At 42.6% G+C, this 17,689-nt stretch overlaps 1 protein-coding gene across 14 annotated transcripts in view; it reads right to left on the reverse strand.

The window, feature by feature from the left end:
* cacna1g (calcium channel, voltage-dependent, T type, alpha 1G subunit) overlaps positions 1-17,689 on the reverse strand; it is a 453,630-nt gene that overhangs the window by 215,617 nt on the left and 220,324 nt on the right. For all 14 annotated transcript variants that reach the window (XM_051936495.1, XM_051936491.1, XM_051936490.1 and 11 more), the window contains exon 5: positions 11,271-11,368. In XM_051936495.1, the coding sequence (XP_051792455.1) occupies positions 11,271-11,368 (98 nt within the window). The remainder of the gene's footprint in view (positions 1-11,270; positions 11,369-17,689) is intronic.

The raw sequence follows: 17,689 nt of genomic DNA on the forward strand, positions 1-17,689 counted from the left end.
TATCTATCTATCTATCTATCTATCTATCTATCTATCTATTATTTAGTGGCTTTATCTATCTATCTATCTTATCCTTCCTACTATGCTACATTTAATATCTATCTATTATATAGTGCCTTTATCTATCAATCTAGTATATAGTGCCTTTCATATGTATCAATGTGTCAGACTATTCTGTTTGTAATTGTGTTTGTAATTATTTCTTCTTTCTTTAACTAATTGTAAAGCACTTCAGGCAGCACGTTTTCTATGAAAATATTGTATAAAATGCTGTTGCTTGTACTCTCATTGGCCACTTTATTAGGCCCACCTGCTCTTTAATGTAAACACCCTGCTCCTCCAACCAGCTAATCATGTGGCACCAGCTCAGTTTACACGGTTTATGCAGACAGGGCCAAGGGGCTAAAGGTTATGTCATATTAGATGACTTTTCCAGTGAGTTTTAGTCATAGCCTTCATAATCTTAGCCTGTCGGAGGCAGCTGACGGTGCGCTCACATGAAGCCGGCTGTCTATTATGATATACCCAGCAATTCAGAACAAGTAGCCTGCATCCCCTCCATGTTCAATCCAAATGTCCACCTTTAAAATGTGGTGGAATGAGATGTTCACGGTGAAAACACCTGCAGGAACTGTGTGGCGCTTTGTAGTCAGCGTGGAGCAAAATCCTGAAGGAGATGTCTCCAGCAATTCTTGACTTCATAACAATTCAGGATGTTCAGCAGATGTAAGGGGGTCCAAACTCATGCTAGACAGGTGGACTTAATAAGGTGACTTGTAAGTGTACATTTAGACAAACTGCTTTTATTTTATTTACAGCATATATGTATTGACATTTTCAACAATACTTGGATCACAATGACATTTACTTATTTAGCTGACGCCTTTATCCAAGGTGACTTACAACATTTCTGATACAATTGGCTCCATGTCTTTATCTAATCGGAGCACAGGCAGGTGAAGTGACTTGCTTGTGGTCACACAGTGTCAGTAGCAGGATTTGAACCCACAACATCAGGGTTTGAAGTCCAAAGCCTTAACCACTATGCCACACTGCCTGCCAATTAATTGCAAAATTACAACACTAACAAAATTATCAAAGACTTGTTATTTAATCACTGCACTAAAAAAAATAAAAATTATGCACTTGTGAGTCATGTCCTCATTCTGTATTTCATTGACATTGCTCCATTCTGGTAATTTTTCATTAAAACTCCATTTAGAATACATATGGAAAAAATGCTCTGTGCACACTGTGTGCAAAATTATGTTACTTATTAAAAGACAATGAAAATCATAGAAGGCATGCTGTTTGCATTTTATAATGCGTTTGTTTGTTGAAAATTTAAACATGAAGCCAAGGTCGGCTCTGTTTTTATACCAATAGCCATTAATGTCTAAACTGTCAACACTGCACATAAAGTTTACAGAGATAAATAGGGAACATCTTTTAGAATGTATTAGTAATAATTTAACATAATAAATTGGGCATCTGGATCATGTTCAATGCTGCTGGAGTAGTCTTTGACCCTCCCGTGACTCTAAATGGATTTAAGGGGTGTTTAAAAATGGGCGTATGTGCGAATGACACTTCATCCAGGGCTGCTTCTTTCCAGAACGTTGTCTGGCTCCTTTGGATTCTTGTATTTATTAAAAATTAGTACGGAATGATCCACAGAGTACTTCCAGATAAACTTCACTGGCTTTACAGCTTCTTGTTTACACACCACTGTGTTTTGGTTTAAGGCTCCGCCCCACTCATAAATATTGATGAATTAACTTAATGAGGCAAAACACATAGAAATACTCGTGATGTTTTGCAGCATAATGTTATTTTTTCCTCTAGATGGCAGCAGAATACTGCCCCGAGCCTAATTTGAGGCTTAACACTGTGAAGGGGATCATTAAACGTCACCCCACCTCTGACTCGGGTTCAGCTGTGATTGCATAGAATTCCAAGCCTGAGTCACACTTGGGATTAATGTATATGATATTTATTATGTACACACATGCTGTAAATGTAGAGTAAACTGAACAAGAAACTGAACGAAGTGAACAACTCCAATAACATTTCATCTGAAACTAAACACATTGGGTCAAATGAAGTAAATGAGCTGCTTTACAGATCTATTGAGGTCTGTCTATGTGTCTCTGTGTCTGTTCTCTTCTTTACCTTCACTATCTTCACTTACAGCATATTTTTCTTTGAGAGAGAGTGTATGTGTGTTTGTGCCTGCATAAGTGTAAATTTAAATTATGTAAAATTAAATAAATTATATTTATCTGATCAATTGTTTATGTTATTTAACAAAGTCAAAAATAAGTCAGTATTTCAAAATGGGAAACAATCGACATGTGAAATAAACCTTCAAACTGTTTCCTACAGTACAGTTAGAAGCCATCCACAGAGTCGATGAACACTTTATAAATTCATTTGAGCCGATTTCGTCTAATTCTCCAGTCTGGTCTCCTGCTTTCCAAGTGCACCCTGGACATCCTGAAGTCACTCAGAGAAGTGGAAGTGACTCTGTGAAGACTCGAGCATTAGCCTGAGGCAGCGGCGATGCTGTATTCAGTTTTAATCACGTGGCCCCACGGCACAACTCGGCGGCTGTCAGAGTTTGTCAAACCCCTGATCAGAAGGAGGAGGCTGCGAGGGCCGCTCGCTCGGCACGCTTTTATAATTTGTCTGCTTTTCAGATATTCCACATTTGCACTTTAGGGCCTGTTCACTTTCTTCTATTTTTTTTTTTTTGCTGTTGCTTTTGAATTTATTTCCAGTGGGAGTTAATGGCAGATGAAGAGGAAAGGGTTTTCAGTGTCTTGGAGCAGCACATTATGGGCAAACATTGTTGAGGCGACAAGAGCAAGAATTAAGCAGCGCTGCCATGCAATCACATTCAATGGCAAGGGATGGGAAACAAAAGCAAAACTCAAACACTGACAAGAAAAAGCAGAAAAAAAAAATATATATGCACTGCTACAATCAATCAAAGTCATCCAAAGACTACAACAATTCAACAATAAAAGCCATTTTTTATCCTAATTCTATTCCACGCAATCACACTGACATTAAGATAGACGCACTGTCACTTACAATTAATGGCGACGTGATTGATGAACTGCTTGTGCATCCGTCTCCATTAGCGTCTGTCCTGACTCAGCGCGGTGCGCCGATGCCTGGCTCGCTGGCTTTCGCGGCCTCTCTAAACAGCAACTCACGCGTCACCCTGTGGGCTCTGGCCTGTTTCACAGCTGACATTTTTCACTTAGCTAATATTAAGTAACTTACACGTTACACAAGAATGGTTTCCACATTTTTAATTTGTTACCCACTGGAAGTGTATTGAGCCGCTCCAAGTTCATGCTAGACAACTGGGACATAAAAAGTCGAGAAACCAAAGATCAAACAAATTGTAAAATAGCAAAACCTGCTGCCTCTCTGGTCCGTGAACCACTGCCTACCTGGAGGGGTGGCTCATTTGCATGCCCACCACAATACCACACCAGGTATTCCAGGGACTATATAGTGCACTAGTGAGACCATACCTGGAGTATTCTGGGCCGTTCTGGTCACCATGCTACAAGAAAGACATAGCAGTACTTGTGGGGGTGCAGAGGAGAGGGGGGTCCACATCTATGACAAGTTGGACTGTTCTCCTAACACAAAGGAACTAGAGAAGAAAGGGCAGAGCAGGCTCTTTTTTCTTATGAGACTGTGTTCCTTTAATGTGGGAAGTGACATCCTTCATAAGTCTGTGATGGCCAGAGCGGGACGACCACCAGGTACTGTGCGTTTCCTCAGCCTCTATAGGATTGAGGGCAGTCCCTTGACGGAGATGGACAGATGACCTCGCCTCTTGGTAGACCACCCACAAAACACATGGAACATAATAAAACAAGCACGGACACATAGAAATTAAAAAGACACTAAACTAACAAAAAAAAAACCCACACACACAGAATGCAAATAAATACCAAAAGTAATAATATTAACAAAACAATAGACAAATGAATCAAGAATGAACAAAAAAGGAGAGGAACCCCACCTAAACCAAAACACAAGTGTGCCATTCTAAACGATGTCCAGTCCAATCAATTTACCATGGGTGGACTCTAATCAAAGATCTAGAATCATCTCAAGGAGAGTTAAAGCAACCAGGAGGCACCTGACCACAATATGGACCACCACAGCAAAGGGTCTCAACACTTCTGGGAATATAGGAGAGATTTCAGCTTTTGATATTGTATAAATTTGCAAACCTCTCTGAAAACGTCTTGTTTTGTCCTTTTGGGTTATTGAGTGTTGACTGATGGGAAAAAATAGCAAATTTATTAATTTAACATAAAATCTATAAAATAATAAAGTGTGCAGAAAAGTGGAGGGGCCTGAATACTGTCTGAGTCCACTGTGTGTTATGCATCTCAATTCAGGTCTTGTTTAATGCAATTGTAGGCTCACAGGTAACTAAACTGGACTATATTATATTATATTATATTATATTATATTATATTATATTATATTATATTATATTATATTATAATGTAACATAACATCATATAAGATAAAATGCTCAATTCCACTTAATCCAATTTGCAAATTCACAATAAATGAATTCATTACATTAAGCCATAAAGTCTCATGTGCAGGCAAGCCGAATGCAGTGGCTCAGGCCTCCACCCCCCCCATTTTGATGCCCCCCCCCCCACACACACACAGCAGCAGGCAGTTTTGTGGCACCACTTCGACTTACTGCACATCTATGGATTGTAGCAGAAGCTGCCAATGCTGCAAAACCTAACAATGAATGTGAGACCCCAGTGCCGTGAGGCTGTGCCAACTAAATTTATGTGTTCTGCTGTCAAAATAACTAATGAACAATAGTAAAAAAAAATGCTTATCATCTTTATTGTCTTTGTTCATAAATGGCAAAATTATTGTTCACAAAGTGCATAAAGCTGGCGGGGGACGGGGTCGGCAAGGCATTTATTGCTGCTGTAAATGAAAGGACAACATGGCTTTCTCCATTATGGTACGCCATTCGATTATTACTGTCCTAGGGGCTGGGAGATTAATTTTATTTATTAGAAACTTAATCAAGGAGGAATTAGTGTTCATGGAAACATGAAACTCAAGTGGGGAAGCATTATATAAATAGGCCTCCTTAATTATTGAGCATCAGTGCTAGCACCACGTTAACAATTTTGACAATTTAGCCATCCCCGCAGGCCAGCAATTGGGTGACAAATTTCCAGAGGCCGGTGGTGCAGATGTGGGCCTCTTGAGAATGACTTTCACTTGACAGCTCCCACTTTATTTGAATGTTTTAAAGATTCCTGACATTCAGAATGTCAGACAGTTAGTCAGTCATTATCCAACCCGCTATATCCTAACGCAGGGTCACGGGGGTCTGCTGGAGCCAATCCCAGCCAACACAGGGCACAAGGCAGAAACAAATCGCCAGGCAGGACACCAGCCCACCGCAGCATTCAGAACGTTCCCACTTTAATGGAACCTACCAGGCAGATAACAGGGAAAAAACTGCAGATTTTACATTTGTAAAACTCACTTCTCTAAGATGCTATCGGAGTGAGGACTCAGTAGGAGGCCTGAGTGTACTGCCACTTGGGGGCATTAGCTGTGATGCCTGGGCTCTTCACTAGTAGTTGTAATTGGTGTCATTTTTACCGAGTCCCACATGGGGGCTGTGTGTCACTGGAAGCCACTTGATGTAATTAGAACATTACACACAGTTTGTCAAGAACAGGCCATTCAGCCCAACAAAGCTTGCCCGACCTGTACACTTCATTCCTCCAAAATAACATCAAGTCCAGTTTTGAAGGTCCCTACCTAGTGTCTACCACACTACTTGGTCACTTATTCCATAAGTATATGGTTCTCTGTGTGAAAGAAAACTTCTTAACAAGTTTTCAACTATATCTCCACATTCTTGATGTACACACAAAGTCTTGATCCACCGGACTAATTCCCTTCATAATTTTAAACACTTCAGTCAGGTCTCCTCTTAATCTTCTTTTGCTTAAACTGTAAAGGCTCAGCTCTTTTAATCTTTCCTCATAACTCATCCCCTGTAGCCCCTGAATCAGCCTAGTATGTGAATTTCCCCATGGGATTAATAAAGTATCTATCTATCTATCTATCTATCTATCTATCTATCTATCTATCTATCTAGTCGCTCTTCTCTGGACCTTTCTGGTGCTGCTATGTCCTTTTTTGTAGCCTGCAGACCACAACTGCACTCAGGACTCCAGATGAAGCCTCACCAGTGTGTTATAAAGGTTGAGCAGAATCTCCTTGGTCTTGTACTCCACACATCAAGGCGCTATATAACCTGACATTCTGTTAGCCTTCTTAATGGCTTCTGAACACTGTCGGGAAGTTGATAGCGTAGAGTCCAGTACGACTCCTAAATCCTTCTCATAAGGTGGACTTTTGATTTTCAGAGCTCCTGTAGTGTATTCAAACTACATATTTGTATTTTCTATGTGTAATACTCCACATTTACGTACTGTACATTAAATGTCTTCTGCCCAAGCCTGTGTGTTGTCCAAATCCCATCAGATTCTTGATTGTCAGCCAGTCCACCTAGTTTGCGATCATCTGCAAACTCAACTAGCTTGTTATTCATATTCCTACCCAAATCATTTAATTATATTAAAAATAACAGGGGCCCCCAGCACTGACACCTGCTGTACACCACTACTAATATCACCCAATTCCTTGAACAATTCCTATGTTTTAGCCAATTCTGCACCCATCTACAACACAACACCCTGAACTCTCACCTCTTTGGGAGTCTGATGCCCAACCTCTCATGTGGGACCTTCTCAAAAGTCAAGACAAAACTGCAACCCTTTACAGTCACAGAGAATCTAGAGATGAGCAGACGAGGGTGATTTCTACCAGAGTTTTTTCCTGCCTTATACCTGATTCTGTTGGAATAACTTAACATAAGTTAAGATTTTGTGTGGAAAATGTGTGGATGATAGAGACGGCTTCATCTGAGCAGTGGTTGACTGAAAAATCAGGAGGCAGCTTCAAGGAGTCACTTAGTGATGGATGAGCAATCTGCATCTGAGAGAACCAAGAGGGGGACACAAACGAGTTTCTTCTCATTGACAGCTCTGGGTGTATTGGGGGAACCTTGACTGTTTTGTGCTTTTTTAAAGCCTAACCCCACCAAATAATTAACAAAGCCACATTGCACCTTGCATGGTGACACACAGAGAGTGCGACAGCCTCACATGTCCAGCATTCCCCTTGTGTTTATGTGGGTTTGTCCCCAGAAAATTCATCTTTCCTCCAACATTTCCCCAAGACTGTCCTCACACCATTACACTTGGTACCGTGTAACTTTTGTCTCTCTGATGGCACCTGTTGTCTCAGGCAGCATCGCTACCAGCTACCATATGTATAGAGGCCTGCACAGGCCCAGATTTTCCAGAGGATCTTCAGCATCTTCTTACATGGGTTTCCTCCAACATTCTTCAAGTCTTGCTGGTCAGATTAATTAAGGACTTTAAACCAGACCCTGGTGATTGTGGGTGTGTATGTGAGTGGGTCCTGTGACAGTTTCTGTCCAACACAGCCCTGAATTATAATTTGGCGAGTCTGACAATCTATGCATGTAAGTGTTACATTACAATGGAGAATCCGTTCTCCAATTCCTGTCGCCAGCAGATGGCACTGTGTTGCCCTGTTTCAGAGAAGACAGCATTCATTAATGTCGTATTGACTTTGACAGCCTAATAGAAATTTGGATCAAATGTAGTACTGAAATCTATAAACGACACCTGCTGTCACAAGTCTGCAAGTAAAACTATTTAACATGACCCTTTGGGGTTTAAATCAAAAGATAAAAATAATTAAAAACAACATCAAAGGTGTCATAAAATGATACGAGCCAGGTCTCCACTCAGCACCATTGTATACGGCATCACCATCCCTGTGTTCATTCTGCATGACATTCACTTCATTCCACTTGCACGTCTCAAGCTCCTAGGCCTTCTCTTGAGGCAGATCAGTCCTTCTCGAGTATACGAAGTGCCATTTATCAGTGCTACAGGAAAATGGACCCTTAAACACCATGGGCTTCTCTACAGAGATTAAGCAATAGCTGGCAGGTTTGTCACTTCCTTTATGTGTATGTAAGTGCTGAGGTGTGGTTTAAAATAAGTAAAGTGCTAATCCTAATTCAGGTTTATAGAAGGGCCACATCCTATCCAGGCAAACCAATTCGGGACACAGTGCCAATCCACTTTAGTGCCTTGTATGAACTTCATTTCCACCTATTCACTTTTTTGGATGTCTACTGATTAAGCTAAGGGCCTCAGTCCAGCTCTTATCATTATACCCCAATGGAGCACCAGATAAGAAATCAGACTAGAAAATGACATCAAGAGAATATGTCACCCTGTTCAAGAAACACGTGTACAACTGCCAATAAACCTGCTGGCTTTTTGGAGTCAAGTGATACAAGTGTATTAGTGCAAGTTTGGGAACAGACCCTGAACGTCTCTTTATATTTTCATTATGAATCCTAAAACTTACCTCCGGACAGAAGTGTGTGTGACCGTAACAGCCAGGTCTCCAGTCACACAAGGTTTAAAACAAAGATAAACCACACTGGAGGAGAAGCCCACTGGCAGCAATGAGTTGTGAAGGGACCTCTTATCTATTCTAAATATTAACAGCATTTCAGTGAAGATGACCATGAGCAGCAGTAAATGTCCACTGGTGCAGGACATGCCGATCAGGTTCCACCTTCACTAGCTAATAATGAAACCACAATACTGTTTGATCTGCAGATGTTTCACCCTTAGCTACAGTTGGTTCAGAAATTCTTTTACGAGACCCCTTCACTTTTTACATTTATTTTATTAGTTTACATTTATTTTTTCCCTTATCAGGAAACACTCAATATTCATCCATCCATTATCCAACCCGCTGAATCCGAACACAGGGTCACGGGGGTCAGCTGGAGCCAATCCCAGCCAACACAGGGCACAAGGCAGGAACCAATCCCCGGCATGGTGCCAACCCACCGCAGACACTCAATATCCCAGGAGTTTTTTGCAAAGCTATTAAAAATTAAGAAGTGAAACCTCACAATGACGTAAGTATTTAGAACCTTTGCTATGACCCTTGACAACTGGCTCATGAGCGCCCCAGTCTATTGAGATGTTTTCTACACATTGTTTGGAGTTCACCTTTGACCAATTCAGTTGATTGGTCCACACCTGTCTGTAGAAAGTCTGACAGTCAAAGGAAATGCCAGCAGAGCTCAGAGACAGGACTGTGTCAAGGTGCAGATCTGGGGAAAGTAACAAAAAATGTCTGCAGCACTGAAGGTTGCCAAGAGCACAGTGTCTTAAATGCAAGAAATTTGGAACAACCATGACTCTTCCTAGAGCTGGCAACCAGGCCAAACTGAGCAATCATTGTTAAGAGAGGCGACCAAGAAAACCTGATGATCACTCTGGCTGAAGTCTAGAGAACCTGTGGGGTGGTGGAAGAAAGTTCCAGAAGGACAACCATCACTGCAACACTCCACAGAGTGGCCAGATAGAAGTGTCTCCACAGTGAAAGACATAAGGATACACACTTGGAATCTGCAAAATGGCACCTAAAAGATTCTCAGACTGTGAGAAACAAAATTATCTGGTCTGATGAAATCGAGATTAGCGTCAGGTGTGGAGGAAACCAAGCACCACTCATCACATGTGCAATACCATTCCAATGCGGAAGCATGGTGGTGGCTGCATCAGGGAGTGGAAGATTAGGCACGACTGAGGTAAAGCTGAATGAAGCAAAGTGCAGAGATATCCTTAATGCCTTGACAGGACAAAGCAAAAACAACACAGGAGTGGCATAGGTCATCATGGAGAATGTCACTGAGTGTCTCAGCCAGACCCTGGACTTGAACCCAATCTAACGTCTCCGGCGAGACCTGACAAAAGCTGTCCACTGAAAGGCCTTCATCCAGCCTGACAAAGCTTGAGAGGATCTGCAGAGAAAAATGGGGGAAAATCCAGGTGGCTGAAGCTTCAGGCATCAAACACAAAAAGACCCCCAGGCTGGCATTGCTGCCAAAGGGGCTTCAACTAGGTACTGAAGAAAGGCAATAGAATACTTGTGGCAATGGGATATTTCAGTTTTTTAACAGCATCACACAACGAAAAGTTTATGAATGGGTAGAAAGTCTTAAAGCAGGTGTGACCAACAAAGCTCAATTTGGTCAACAATCAACTTCGCGCACACAAGCCTCTATCGACATGGTGAATTATGAATAGATTATGATGTCAGCTGTTGCTGCACATTTGGATATCGCCTATGGATCTACACATGCCATAATGCATGTTGACTTGGGGTACCGTAAAGTTTGCACAAGATGGATACCCAAACAGCTTACCGATCTGCCTAAGCCAACATCCTTTGGTGAATTTCAGCAGGTTTCACTCACTTTGCCCAAAGAATTCTCACTACGGTGCGTTGTCCAATCAATCCTGCTGTGGAGTGTCCACGTTCATTTAACCTTGGCTTCAACTAGTCTAAAGACAGAGTGCTGCATGGTGTGTGTTTAAAACTACCCATAAGCCATCACTAACATGTTGTATTCGGTCAGGTTCTATCCATTGTGGCTACCACACAATTATCACATTGCCTTTACTTTTTGATAAACTCCGGTACTTTAAAGCATTCTTGCTTATCATGGCACTAAAAAATGGCAACGTGCTGAATTATGGTTGGACACACAAGTAAGAATTTCACTGTACTCGGACTAGTAGTGCTGCCCTTATTTTGACTGCCCCCACCCCCCCATCACCTGAATACCACCTGGTTCATGTTGCATGGCAACAGACACGACCGATGGTACTGGCTTCAGAATGAAACAATCCAAAACACCACTCCTAGTAAAGAGACACCATTTTGAGGACATGGCCTGTTCACTCAGCATTTACATCTTACGCTAAATCTGCTTCATTAAATAACTCCAATAATTTTGATCGACTTCCCCATGACCATGCCCTCGATAAGTGGGTTCAGAAAATGGATGGATGGATGAAATTAATTCATAGAATTTATTCAAAAGAACAACTACAGAGTGGTGCTAATTCATGACCAACAAATCCCTTGGCTTACTTCCCAGTATTCAGTTACAGGATATTCAGACTGAACACCCAACTGGGTCACCAAAGTGAAGTTCTAATGATGGACAGAAGGAGGTGAGAGGACGACGGAGAACTTACTGGGAACTCGGTTGATTGCTCGCAGAGGTCGCAGGACTCGGACAGTGCGGACCGCTGAGAAGCTGGCGTTCTGCAGGTTGAGAGAGTACTCCAGCATCCTGGATGGAAAGAAAAGACAAAATGAGAGGAAGTAAAAGTTGCTGTAGGCCCACCAAACTCAGCAAAGCCCCTCCTTATTAATTAGAAATGGAGCAAACAGGACCACATACTACTGAACTTGTGACCCTGAAAGTTGAGATTAATGCTGAACACCTCTAGTTCTGTTTTCCTATATCACCTATTTTACAGTGATTCCAGAATATTTAGCCATAGTCTTACTTGTTGCATTAATGAAGATATCATTCATGTTGGCATCTCATTGGTTTTTAAGTCTTGTGCATCAATTTGTAACGTGAAAGTGCCCCTATTAAGAGTAAGGGGTTGCAAGTGCCCCCACCTGGAGCCTACGTCAAATTAAAATGGACTCATTAAGATAAGGTTTTCACTTTGCCGGTGGCCTCACTGATTCACCTACATTCACTTGCTCTGCCTGATTGTTGTCCTTGCATTTCCATATTCTCTCCACATCTGTGAGGTTCTCTGGGAGATACTTCAGTTTTCCTCCAAAATCGCCCCACCATGTTAGGTTAACTGGTCACTTAACTCTTTCAGGGCGGATGTCGACTTTTGTCAAAAGGTGGGGTTGATGGTGGTAATCCACTGTAAACGGTGACAGAACCCAACGTTATGTTTTAGTTGGACTCTCTTTGCTAGAAGGAGAGTTAACTTCGTTGGTCTGACCGACATTCCCTGCGCTTACGTGAGTAGTGAGGAGCAAACAGCAGCAAAAATGGCATTGACATCTGGCAAGAGACCGAAGCAAAGGTGTAAAGCAAAATACCCTCTGGACATGTTTTCCATATTATCACTGAATTGGACTCTGACTTGTCGGATTCTGATTTTGATACAAGTGTTCAAAAATGAATGTGAGGTATCAGCATCAGCTGACCAGTCCCCAGCTGATCATTGGTGCTGAACGTGTTTATATAGGTTTGCCTCAGGGGGGACCACCACTATAATGACAAGAGGTACAAACCAGATTGTGATGCACTGCTACCTCTCAAATGGGAAGATAGTCTGGCAGCCAGCCTGCCACTCATTCTTGGTGAGCTGGTGGCCACAGCATGCAGGAACAGGCGTTTTATGTTGGTATGAAACCATTGCTTTGTGTGCTTTTCAGAGGTTTCTGGAAAAAAAATATTCAGCCCTCAAAGAGTTAAACTGGTATATCACCGATAACTTAAGATTATATACCTTCCTTCTCTCTGATGGTTCATGTTAGCATGCAAGCCACCTCCACAAAGTGCCCCCACCAGCTGCCATGGGTACAGATTATCCAGAAAAGGATTCAACCCCTTCTACTGTTCATATAATCCAGGATCATGCCTAGTGCAGCTGCATCAGGCACCACACAGGAGCCAACCCTGGACAAGGAACCAGTCCAAGAAAGGGTCCACTCATGCAGTCAACCCAACCTGCCCTCTGCTGAAGATGTGGGAGGAAAATCCACACAGACTTGGAGGAATGTTGCCAACTCCACAAGACAAGGAGCAGGTGTGGGTTTTGAAGGCAGGATGATGGATCCATGAGGCACCAGCTGCCCAGCTACCCTCAGCTGAACTACTTGTCAAAATGCACATGAAAAAATATAAAAAGTTAAAGAAGCTGCTGATACAACTTGATCTCCAAACAACAGAGAGCTAAGAGAAAGAATTATGACTGGGAACGTTTACACACAGTGCCTTCAGGAAGTCTTCAGATCTTCTACTTTTTACACATTTTGTTACAAAATTGTGGCCTTATACTAAAATCATTAATATGCTTTTTATTCCTTCATCAAGCAACACTCAAAGCCCCAGAAGACAAAGCAAAAACAGGATTTTAGTAATGTTTGCAAATTTATTACAAATAAAAAACTGAACTATCCCACTGACACAAGTATTCAGAGTCTTTCCTAAGTACTTAGTTGAAGCCCCCTTGGCAGAGATTCCAATCTGGGGTCTTCTTGGGTTTTAATTCATCAAGCTTCACACACTTAGATTTGGGGATTTTCTTCTCAGCAGATCCTCTCAAGCTCTGTGAGGCTGGAAGGAGACCATCGGTAGACAGCTATTGTCAGGTCTCTCCAGAAACGTTTGCTTGGGTTCAAGTCTAGGCTCTGGCTGGGCAACTCAAAGAGCTGCTCATAAGCCACTCCTACTTTGCTTTGTTATTTGGCCCAGTTTCAGGTCCAAGGCACTGTGGAGCAGGTCTTCATTAAAGACATGTCTGTAGTTTGCTCCGTTCAGCCTTCCTTCAACTCTATCTAGTCTCCCAGTCCCTGATGCTGCTACCACCATACTTTACCACTGGAATGGTATTACACAGGTGGTGCACAGTGTCTGGTCTCCTCCAGATATGATGCTAATCTTGGTTTCATCAGACCAGAGAAATTTCTTTCTCAAAGCCTGGGAGTCCTTTAGGTACCTTTTTTGCAAACAGGTTTTCTTGTGTCTTTTACTGATGAGAAGCTTCTGTCTGGCCACAGTGTCATAAAGCTCAGAATGGTGGAGTGTTACATTGATGGTTTCTCCCATCTCCATGCAGGTTCTCTGGAGTTAAGCAAAAATGACCCTTGGGTTCCTCGTCACCTTTCGTACAAAGGCCCTACTCCCCCAATTGCTGAGTTTGGCCAGGTGGCAGCTCTAGGAAAAGTCATGGTTGTGGGGGTGGAGTGGGGTCCCTACTCTATGTTGAAATTGTAAGATGTGCTAGTCAACTTCAAAATCTGGACAGATAGATAGATAGATAGATAGATAGATAGATAGATAGATAGATAGATAGATAGATAGATAGATAGATAGATAGATAGATATCACAATGGTCATGGGATATGATGCCTTATGCCTCAGTGGTGCCTCCCCCAAGACGGTGGCCGCAGGACTTCCATGACTTCTATGACTTCCATATTCTGCAGGTTTCTGACACACCACAGTTTCCATTTTTTTTTCCTCCAGATTCACATTTATGACCAATCCAAATTGTCTGACAAATATGCAAATTGGCAATGCAAAAAAGAAAAATGGCGTTAAAATTAGCCGCATTTAAAAGTGAGTTACATCCCGGCACCCAATTGCAGCACTTCTGGCTGAGCCCTTCGGGTTCCTGTCGGCCTTGTCAGTGTGCAAGTCGAGTTAAAAGCCATTAAATCTATTTATTTGTCACTTCTTCCCTTTCGCCGAAGCATTATGATAATAGTGGAGAGCGAGAGGCGTTTCGAAGCAAGGCTGACAATTAGCCCTAATTGCAGGCCGGCAGAGGCACAGGGTTATGGCGTCTGACACGAGGGCCTTGCCTCCTTGTAAACGGTTCCGTTTAACGCCGCTGTTGCTGCACTTACTTCATGTTTACACAAGTGAGGCGAGATGAAGAGCAACACAGTGGACGCATTTTTTAGCACTGCCGTGGTAATTACTGGTATTTTCACTTAAAAATATCTGCCTTTGCTGTAAACTGTGTCGCCACAGCCATGGGTGCAACACAGGAAACTGCAGTGCTGGGGGCACTGAATTTAAAAAAGTGCAATTCAGGAGGGCAATGACGTAATGGCTATCATAAAAGACATGGGTGCGCAATCAGGAAGTTACACTGTGGAGGCTCCAGTCTTAAACGTTCTGATTTAGGAGTTCAAGGGTCTCGATTCTATCTAGACAGCAATGGACCAGAGCAGGATCTGCTCTACAGGGGGCTCCACTGCGTAAAAGTTAATTTTAAGGAATTCTGATCTGGGCAGGCAAGTGTCCGTAATCTACACTCACTAAGCAAATTCTTAGGACTGCCACACTTGCACCGGATAGGATCTCCTTTTCCTTTCTAAACAACCTCAATTCTTTAAGGCATGGTTTCCACAAAATGTCTACTTCAGCATCAGGAGCTTCAGATTAGTGGAGAAATAATGTGATTATATCTGTATATATAGAGAAGGGGGGCATCCAGGACTGTAGAAATAAAATGTGTATAAAGTCACATACAAGGAAAATAAACAGTCTAACCTGACATAAATGGGTATAAAGCAGGACATCTTGTGCCTGTGTGCCCTTATAGAGGGAACAACGCCACTTATATAAAAATTGGTGGGACGAGTCTTAGTAGCCAAAATCTGTGTAAGAAATTGGTGTTAATTCCTGCATTGGACAATAATTGGTCCCGAAGTCTCTGCATTAATTGATTCAGGAGCTGCGGAGAATTTCATTAGTTTAGCCTTAGTAAATAAATTAAAAACACCCCCAGTTTCTTTTCAGGTCCAGTATGATGCCCATAAGAGTATTCACCTCCTTGGAAGTTGTCACATTTTCTTGTTATACAACATTGAATCACCAAGAACTCAATCTGACCTACAGAAAAAGACTTTAATGTCCAAGTGAAAAGAGATCTCTGCAAGGTGGTCTAAATTAATGATAAATATAAAACACCAAGTACCGACCTCATAAGTATTCACCTCCTTTAATATGACACCCCTAAGTCATCACTGATGCAGCCCTTTTAGAAGACCCAGAATTGATTCAATGGAGGTCACCTGTCTGGGATCTCACTTGATTGTCCTTTAAATGAGCCTGAATGTGGAGAGATCAACTTGAGTGAGTCAGTATGGTGGGCTAACCTACACAGTGACAAAGGAACACGCCAAGCAACTGCATGAAAAGCCCAAGTCAGGGTATGGAGACAAGAACATATCCAAGTGACTGAATATCCAGTTCAATCAGTCATGAAGAAATCTGCTAGAGCACACCATCCACAAAAACTGAAGGCAACGAGTGAGGGTGGCCACCAAGAGACGTGTGAGAAATACGAAGGAGTCACAAGTTACAGTACCTGAGATTGGAGAGACTGTGCAGACAACAACAGTGCCCAGGGGCTTCACCAGTTACAGCTTAATAACAAGGCCATGACACATGACATCTTGGCTGGAATTTGCCAGAAGGCACAAGAGAAACTCTGAAGTCTTCTGGAAGAAGGTTCTGCAGTCTGATAAGACTAATGTTGAGCTTTGTGGCCATCAGACTAAATGCCATACGTCACTCTGCACATTACCACAAAAACACCCTCCCTCTTCTTTAGCAAGATGGTGGCAGCATCAGGCTGTGAAGATGCTTCTCTGCAGCAGGACCCAAAAGGCTTGTGAGGGTAAAATGACTGAAGAAAAATATGGGGACATCTTGGAGGAAAACCTGAAGAAGTCTGCAAGAAACCTTCCCTTTGGGGGAAGATTTGTTTTCCAGCAAGACCATGACCCCAAGCATAAAGCCAGAGCTACACAGGAATGGCTTCAGAACAACAATGTGAATGCCTGGAGTCTGTGTTAGCATCAATGGCTTCAAGGCAGGGGTTTGCGGCAGGGACTCTCTGGTCTTTCACCTTCTGATTCAGAACTGCAAGGGTCTACAGGATAAGCTGACAGGAGCTGTGCTTGCATGAATGGTGACTATGTAGGAGGTTTCATTACAGGGTGCCAATCCATCAGAAGAAACACCTACATAGGTCTCAAGAAATCAGCCTGGTAGCAAATGTCTGAGGGGCAGAAGGAGGAAATCCACTCAAATGTACTGTAAGACCACCTGCTTTCACGCTCTGCCGGCAACCCAACCAGATGTAGTGGCAGCAGTCGTCAAGTGTTCAGAGGACAGTGAAATTCTTATTTGCATGTTCGACCGACATGAAATGCCATGGCATGAGGGCTGTCAGGATGAAATTGCCCACGTTGTGCCACCATGCCATCATAAAGCATCACTGGTTATTGCAGGACGAAAAAAAAAGACCCCAAAACTCAGCACCATCCCCAAATACAGGCGAGCCTTCAGAGATGAGTGCTGGCAGCACCCCACTAGCCATGGGCCCCAAGTGCATGGGTGTCAATAGGAGGGTGGGGACTGCACTAGGGTGACACCCAAAAAAATTTTGTTTGCAGTGTCTGTTGCTGAAACCACCAAGGGGGAACCTGCACGATAAAATGATGGAGTGTCTGCATGCTGCCCTGTTTAAAAAATGATCAGCTCTCTGTTAAGGAGCTCTAGTCATCAAGGAGCCTGTGGGGGTCTTTGGTTACAGCACTGGGTGACACCAACATGAGTGGCGCCACTGCCCCAGTGGTCTCCTTACTTACTTATGCCAGGAAATTGCTCTGCCCACACCAGCACCCTCCCCCCATCTGGCTCTCCCTTCAGCCAATTTTCTTTGCAAATTATGACAAACTCTAAATAAACTCAGCACTGGCTTCATGGAGCGCTCCCATTAGTTTTCCAAATGTTAAAATCAATCATGGCGTGCCCTAGATTTTTTTTTGACCTGCTTTAGCAAGCACCTTCATTAAAAAGAAAAAAAACAAAACAGAAAGTGATATAAAA

This window comes from Erpetoichthys calabaricus, chromosome 14 (assembly GCF_900747795.2).
Source record: "Erpetoichthys calabaricus chromosome 14, fErpCal1.3, whole genome shotgun sequence".
NCBI lineage: Eukaryota > Metazoa > Chordata > Cladistia > Polypteriformes > Polypteridae > Erpetoichthys > Erpetoichthys calabaricus.